The sequence below is a fragment of the Mauremys mutica genome, chromosome 11 (assembly GCF_020497125.1).
Source record: "Mauremys mutica isolate MM-2020 ecotype Southern chromosome 11, ASM2049712v1, whole genome shotgun sequence".
Classification (NCBI taxonomy): Eukaryota; Metazoa; Chordata; order Testudines; family Geoemydidae; genus Mauremys; species Mauremys mutica.
The window spans coordinates 77127976-77136363 of record NC_059082.1 but is presented as its reverse complement, the minus strand read 5'-3'; the positions used below and the strand labels follow the sequence as shown (position 1 = coordinate 77136363).

General features: G+C 44.8%; 1 protein-coding gene across 2 annotated transcripts in view; it reads right to left on the bottom strand.

The window, feature by feature from the left end:
* Window positions 1-1841: 1841 nt before the first annotated feature.
* Window positions 1842-8388, bottom strand: part of WIPI2 (WD repeat domain, phosphoinositide interacting 2) — a 49593-nt gene continuing 43046 nt past the window's right edge. For both annotated transcript variants that reach the window (XM_044979995.1, XM_044979996.1), the window contains exon 12: window positions 1842-7447. In XM_044979995.1, coding sequence (XP_044835930.1) covers window positions 7335-7447 — 113 coding nt within the window. In that variant the 3' untranslated portion in view covers window positions 1842-7334. The remainder of the gene's footprint in view (window positions 7448-8388) is intronic.

Genomic DNA, 8388 nt, shown 5'->3' with positions numbered 1-8388 from the left:
CGTTACTCCACCTGTCGGGGTGGAGTACCAAATTCGAACTAAGGAGCCCCCTAGTTCGAATTAAATGGCTTCCTGGTGTGGACGGTTGAGCGATTAGTTCGAATTAACGCTGCTAAATTCGATTTAAGATCCTAGTGTAGACCAGGCCAAAGTCACAAGTCTGCCGAGAGACCGTTCAAGGTGAGAGAGAATTGAAGACTAATTGGCAGCGTGCAGCAAATAAAATGTACTTACAAAGACAATGGGTTTGAGGTTTGCGCATTGTGATAAAGTAAATCTGAGACGGAAATATTCTCATCTTCTTCCCTGGGAATTCAGATTTAATAGGTCGGAGTCCGTAATGTCGTAAACAGGTACAAAGCCAATGACTTCAGTGGAATTGCTTAATTCAAGGGCTGAATTTATTTAAAGTAATCCTCCCTTGACTGCTGAATATGCTGCTGCACAAGAACGGATCTAATTATATAGATATAGATGCACACGTTGTCTTGCTTTCTTGCAATTTTGTTTTTTCTTTGGGGGGGAGGGGGCAGAAGGGAGGAAAGTGGTGGTAGAGGTTGCATGAGAAAGTGGAAAAAGCTGCTTGTAAAAACAATGCACTTTAAAGAGCCCTGGTTAGGCTGTAGTTAAAAAATGGATAGCTTTGTGCCACTGAGGCTGCTGCAGACTCTCACAAACCTCCTGGATGCATATCTAGTGTGAAAACCTTTTTACACACTGTCCAGGAGTTTGATACTTGAAAGACAGCAGCATCCTTTGTTTCTCTTAGCACATCGCACCAATGGTGAAAGCAGAGGTTGCTCCATTGAACCTAAGAAATACTGAAGACAAGAAAAACACCCCAGTCCACCCAGACAGAATGCGTTAGAGAAGCCACCCTTTCAATGCTATTGTATCCAATGTTCTTATTTCTAGCTTTCCCCTCAGGATAGGATTAGCCAGAGAATTTTAGTGGGGGTGGAAGAGGATTACACATAATTAGGACTCTAAAAAGGAACAGCGTTTGTGTTAAAATGGACAGTATCAGCATACAACATTTGGCTGAAAGTTCCTTACCGCAGATTGTTAAAACAAAATAACGGAAAGCTACTTTTTCCTGTTTTCTCTCTTTTTGTGCTTTGGACAGTGCTCTCTATATAGTCAGTTTCCCTCCGTAGTCTCATGTATCTACACCGCATCAGCATTGGAACAGATTCCTCCAGAAGCCCCCGAGCCTGCTTTTCTCCAGGCTTAGTCTGTTTAGTGTTTAACTGTGCAATGGTGGCACTGCAGCTGTTGCAGTTTGGCTGGATGCCACCATGTAACCATTTCTCCAGCAAATGAAGCCAGTTATGAATTTCTCAATATACATTTAAATGTGTAGGGTCCAAGGTTGGAGTGGAAGAGCAGCCAGAACTGCCTCTTCCCCTTACACACAAAGGTCCCTGTGTGAAACCAGTGAGGGGAGCAGGAAATTGGTTCGGAAGATGTTTCACCATCACAAACCCTTGCACTAAGGTGGCAGTGACTGTCAGGCCGGCTCTGTTCCCCTTCCCCTCCATCCGTGGCAGATTCCTCTTGCTGAGGGAAGCTAGGGGAGAAGAAGTGTTTAGAAAACTGCCAGGAGATGAAAGTTGCCATGTGTCCTTGCATTGTTTCACAGTGATCTTTGCAATGTTTTGTAAGAGGTAAAACTAACATTGACGGTGTCCCCTGACAGCAAATACATGGCACAGCGTTGGCTGTAGTTTTATCAGCTACAGCTCTATCCGAACTAACGCTCTTCTCTTTCGTACAAAGTCATCTATAGCTAACAGACCCCATTTTCATGTAGCAAATAAATAAAGACAACACAAAATACATATCACAACACAGGTTTAATTTCATATGCAATTATAAAATTTGAACAGCAATGGGCTAGCAACAAGAGCTGGACACTTGGTAGTGTGGAATGTTATTTGTGAACAGATTTTTCCATTTATTTATACAGAGCAGAAGCATATTAGCACTGCAGGATGCAGCTTCCTCCAGGTAAGGAAGTAAATCTGAAAGGGAAAGATTTGACTGGGTCAACTGGGTTGAGAAAGACTCTGACTTCATTAAATTCAGGAGCTGGGGATTGGGATTTGACTCCTCACACTAGTTACTACCAAATTCCATACCCACTTACAAATTAATCAAATTCTGTACAAAGGAAGTAAGGACTAATGCGCAATTACTGCAGCCATGTGATCAACAGTATAGAGCCAAGACACTCACAATGCACATGGAAAAGTAGCTACTTGCAAGACAGAGTGAAGACCTGTTGTCCACTACTTTACGGAGATGGATTGTGCCAGTTAAGTATTAAAGCTGCACAAATGAAAATTTGCCAAGTGCCTTCAATTGTGAAATTGCAATTTGAAGTGAGTTATTCACACACCCGGAGCCAGACTCTCTTGCTTGTGAGCACTTTTCTGAGCTGCATTAGCATTTTAAGGGTCTAATTTCCTTTCAACATATGGCGTAACTCCCAGAAACATGAAGAATTATGCTTGCACAGAGAAGACACTTAAGCCTTGACCTCAAGTGCTAATAGGTTAAATCAAAACTTTACTGCACTCCTTACAGTTGGGTTTTAATTATAAGGGGTAAAACTTTCAAAGCAGGGCAGGGTTTCTGAGGTGTGGCAGTACAGTGAGTAGGACCACAGACATTGCTTTGGGGGGTGGGAGAACATGATTATCCCCCCGGACAGCAGCAACTGGTCTGCATTTAAGAGAAAAATATGCTGAGTAGCTGAGGTGACCCTCCAGGAAAGAAATTCCAAAACCTTATTACATGTTATCTTTTGTGCAGATGCCATTATTAGAACCAAGGAAGCAGAGTGTGAGATTCCCAGTAGAAAAAAGTTCTGCTGATCAGATTCACAATCCTAGGTCTCCGGCTGAATTATTAAGTGGTGGTAGATCTCCAACTGGTCTCCTTTTTTTTTTAATTATTAGCTGTAAACAACTTCCCTTCAGCTGGACACTCCTGTTATACTTAAGGAAACAGCTTCAGGGTCATACTCCAACTGATGTTTATTTGCAATCTGAGGCAGTTAAACAAAAAAAGCTATAGCTTTTCCCTGTTCCTTTAGGGAAATTTAGCCCTAGGGGTATTAGTCCTAAGAAATTCCTCAGCTAAGCCCCAATTGAGCAAGGTGCTTAAGTTTGAGCCAAACTGATTTCATTGGGACTCATGTGCTTCACTACCTGGCTGAATTGGGACTTTAGGAAAAAAGCAGCAGCTTTTAGGCACCTCCTGCCACTTCCTCACTTGATTCTACAATGCTCTTTTCTCTTCTCTGCCATGCCCAGTTACTTTTTAACTGCTATTTACACCTACTGTTATACTGCAGGAACAATGCTATAGGGCGAGTCCAAAGCAGGCAACATCTCCTGGTTCATAACTCAAGAAAAAATAAAGCAAGAGAAAAATTACAAGAACTGACCGATCTCAAAGCAGCCACAGAACAAGCACACTTGCTAGCTATGTACACATTAACAGAAGGTATCTGAAATGCAGCCCCTCCTCTGTCTATGCTACTCAATGGGAACTAGTAACACTAGAAACTAGCAACACCTGAGTTTAGAATTCCAAGTCTACACACATTTCTCCCCCTCCCCCCGCAGCATGCCATCTTTGGTTATACATTTTACCACATACTGACACTTTCCCCAAAAAGCTTTATTGTTAAAAATAAGCCTTTGATAAGTGCAGTATTTAAAAAAATGTAGGTGGAGTTATGGCTGAGAATATATTGCCCGCTAGAGCATTAATAGAATATGAACCCTACACACACACACACACACACACACACACACAGTAGGAACTCAGGAAATTCACAGTTAAAGGTTTTAACACCACTTACAGTGTGGAGCACAGGACTTCCAATAGTACGCTCCTTAGTCATATGAGGACACGGGGATTGGTCCTGCTTTGAGCAGGGGGCTGGACTAGATGACCTCCTGAGGTCCCTTCCAACCCTGATATTCTATGATTCTATGACACATGATGGAAGAGTGGGTTGTCACCATAAGGCAGGTCCTTGTATACCTGGGATTAAGACCTATGCTGAAGAGAACTCCTACATCTGTCAGCAGCCAGTTCCCAATGGCCAGGTTCCCACTTCTGCTGATGCAATGTTTAAGATCCAGGCTGAAAGGGGAAGGGAAGAGGAGATGCAATGAGTGTTTCTCAACCCCTGAATTGTTTACATCACAACTGGTGACAGACCTAAGAGATAGGGCCAGGTGGGAAATATGGCAGCCACATCTTACCCGACAGAAAGGAGGTTGCCAAGCAGGGCCTACATGCAAGCCAGCTCCTTCCCATGGGGACAGAAGCAGGTGTAAATCATCCCCAAGGTCAGGGGTATTACATATTCTAGGATCTGTGACCAGCTGGTGTGTGGAGTGGTTTGGATAAAGACAGATCTTTTGAAAGTGGCTTCTTTGACTTCCATTGGACAGATAGGTACAGCAGTGATGGTGAGGTAGGTAGGTTGGGCTCTCTGGCCCATAGTGGTATGCTGGCTGAGCAAGGATAATCTCTGGACTGCACAGGAAGGTCTCGACTAGAAGTTATCGCCTTCAGCCTGGAGCAGAAGGGTGAATTGGATGAGTCTTGAGTCTCTTGTGGGCAATTCACCTGTCTGTATGTAGAATATGGGTGGAGATGGTAGTCTACGGCATTTATGGGAAATATAGCTAGTGGGGTGGGGGGGGTCTCAAGCTTACAGGTAGACGATGAGCAGAGAGGCAGAGCTAAGGTTGGTGCTGGAACCTTAAACTATGAATGTCCTGACAGGTTGTGTAGTATTTTGTGAGTGTTGTACACTAGCACTAACTTTTTTTTTAAAAAGGGCAACACTGTCAGGAAATTCCCTTCGTTTACATTGAAATGAAGGAAAGTATTTTTTGGTGCTGTTAGAACTCAAAAGTTGTAAAGCTTGAACCTTTACCAGACCTATGTTACAGCAGTGGTGCTCATGACTGTTTGTTACAAGCCCTTCTGATGGAGCTTAGAATTTATGCCAAACCTCCGAACGGGTTATCAAAATGGACATGACCAGAACCACATTTGAAGTCTCTTGGTAGTTATACGGCTACCAACGAAACCTGCTGAGCTTATATTTGTTGTAAGACTTGCATTTCAGGCCTCACTAAAGTTATAAGTTCCACAGCGGTTCACAAATGGTAACAAATTCTATTTATGGGGCTTAGTCTTCTGACAGAGCTTGAAGTTCAGAGACTTAATGAGATTTCAACATGTTTCAGAACATAATACACTCAGAGGAGACCACTGAAGAGGCCCAAACTAGTTGCTACATTCAACGTATCCAGAACGGCGGAGGGCTCAGAAAGTGCGTAAAGGCAAATCTGACACCTCCCCACCCCCATGAGAAGGATCTGGGGTTTGGGAGAGAACGGTGAAGATTCTCTTCCAGGAAATTGATTTGACCAACAGTGGTTCATTTTTATAATGACAGCATGACTACAGGTAAGTCTGTACATGAGACGACTCTTTGGCAGGGCCTACCACCATCCTCTGCTTCCTTTAAGGAAACAGAAGCTCAGCTACCTGCGCTGAGCTCTTCGGACAAACTGCCACTGCCGGCCCCTATTCAACAACATGCATAGTAGCAAATCCTAAATCTAAACAGCACCATAGTTTTGTGTGATTGGTAGAAAAGTTAAATTTGTGAAAGCGCTCCAGGAAATCCTGGTTCTGTTTTCTCTCAAGACTTATGACTTTCCCTTTTGTTCCAATCTGTTTGGGGTTTTTTGTTTGTTTTAAAGAGGTGCCAGAGTGAGAGATGGATAACCAGTTTCACTATCTGAAAGGTACAGGAGGCTTACAGTCTAAGGAAAGCAACACTCACACCCAAAGGCTGTGGTAATCATTTTGCTCACCTAATATATCCAAGATTTAGCAAAAGGCACATTATAAATAGATGGCCGCATTGCCCAACTTTGTTCACTCCTAGCCAGGGTCACAGCAGTTCAAGAACCGCCATTCCAGAGCCGCCTAATGGACAACCATCCCTTTCAAGTGCATCAGAAGTGCTCCTCAAGCCGGTGAAAATGGAGGCAACACACAATGTAGTTTAGTTATCCAAGGAACCTTGAGAGAAGATTAATAACTCTCAAAAGCTGGAACGCAAGTGGATAGTCATTTATATTTACATCAGCATTCTGTAATTCCTGAACCTTCATTACTTAGGCAGCATGCTCAGATCCAAATTGGATGGAGACAAGGAAAGGAGCTTTGTATCTTCCCAATGCAAAACCTTAAGGCCATTTAAGAAGTAGGGCTGACAGACTCTGAAGCGATCTCCATCCAGTCCTTGGCAGGAAGGATGCTGGCCTTGCTCTGAGGGATTAAAGCAGGTATAAAATGAGAGATTATTGCTGCTCTGACAGGGACATAACTGATCTAACAGAGGGAGGGAGGAAGAAAGTGCTTTCCAAGTTATTAACCTGAAACACCTCTTCTAAGTCAGCATATTGGCTAACTTGGCTTGAAGACAGCTCCAAATAGCAAGGATAGATGAACACACAGCAAAAAACAGTAAATGTCTACTCCTTCCTAGCTTTCCTTCCCCTAAGATATTTTCTTGTACAGGCACTTTCTAGATTACGTATTCTTGGGGACAGAAGAAATTCCAGTCAGGAAACAGGCCTTCCATCCCAACAAATAGAACACTCCCACAAATAAGCAACATTCAGAAGGAATTTTAATTAACCAAATGGTTCAGGGAAGGGGAGGGGGAACCCAAGAAACAGGATATTGCATCTTAAAGGTTGCATGTCAGTCATGAGGCATGCCTGCAAGCCAATGCACAGGAAACCATTTGGACCTTTGTCAGTGCAGAACCAGCCTCAGCATCCAGAACCACTTTTCCACTCCTTCCTTATATATGCTAAGTATTATATACATATATAAAAAAATACAAACTTTAGTTTGTTATCAAGTGGCTTCTCTCTCCTATGCTTGCTTGGCACATGAATGCATGCAAAGCTAGTAGGTTCTGAGGACTGCACGAACAGCAGGTTTTGGCAACAACAAACAAAAACCCCCAAAAAACAAAAAAGCAAAACCACACACAGCTAAAATAGATAAGCAAGATTAAAAGCCACTGAACTGAAACCATATATTTTCCCAATGGTATAGAATTAGGACTACAGCTACAACGTTTAAAACTGTTTTTGGAGTCTGTCATCCTCTCTCCCAATTCATGCCAAAGTTTATAGCAGCATAACACAAGATTCCTCAAGAAACATCAGGCCAGTGTTCTCTGCTTCAGGAGTGAGTTCACAGATCAAAGTTCAGTCAGTCCGAAGAATCATGGGAGGATGCTCACTGTCTTCATCCAATCGCAGTGCATTGGTTTCATCTTCCAGGCAAGCTCCACCCACTGCACCCAGATCCTCTGTATAGGCTGCAGAAACAATGACAGTGTTTGGGGTTCAGTAGCAAAAATTGGAGCGTGGATGCAAGAAAGCTCCTGATGCAAGTTTATAAGCTGAAGTACAAGACACTACACCACCGGTGGGCAAAATTTTTGGCCCGAGGGCCACACTGTGGTTGCACAACTGTATGGAGGGCCGGGTAGGGAAGGCTGTGCCTCCCCAAACAGCCTGGCCCCTGCCCCTTATCCGCCCCCTCCCACTTCCCACCCCAACTGCCCCCCCTCAGAACCCCTGACCCATCCAACCTCCCCACCCCTGCTCCTTGTCCCCTGACTGCCCCCTCCTGGGACCCCCCCCAACTATAACTGTTCCCCCGGGACCCCAGGCCCTATCCAATCCCCCCACTCCCTGTCTGCCCCCCACAGGACCCCTTGCCCCTTATCCAACCCCCGCCCCCTTACCATGCCGCTCACAGCAGCTTGTCTGGCAGCCGCGTCATTCAGCCGGACCCAGAAACGCTGCCCTACAGGAGCTCGCAGCCCCACCGCCCAGAACGCTGCCCATGCAGCGGCATGGCTGCGAGGGAGGGAGGACAGCAGGGGAGGAGCCAGGGGCTAGCCTCCCCAGCTGGAGCTCAAGGGCTGGGCAGGACGGTCCCACAGGCCGCATGTGGTCCGCGGGCCGTAGTTTGCCCACCTCTGCACTACGCGCAACAGCACCATTGCCATTCTATATCGGCTTCATCACAAGTTGGTGTTTTTTAAAACCAAGATTTGCTGATGAGGTCATCACCAGGCTTCCGAATTTAAGCAGAGCTCACTCTCTTGTTCTGAGCAGGTGGGTTGACAATTTTGACCCCGTCCCCGACACTGCTGTTGTCATCACAGCATTCATCCTGGGACGGTGAAATGTGTGATCTCCATGGTCAAATCTTCTGCCAGCATGCCACCCACAAAGGAGTTGAGAGTAC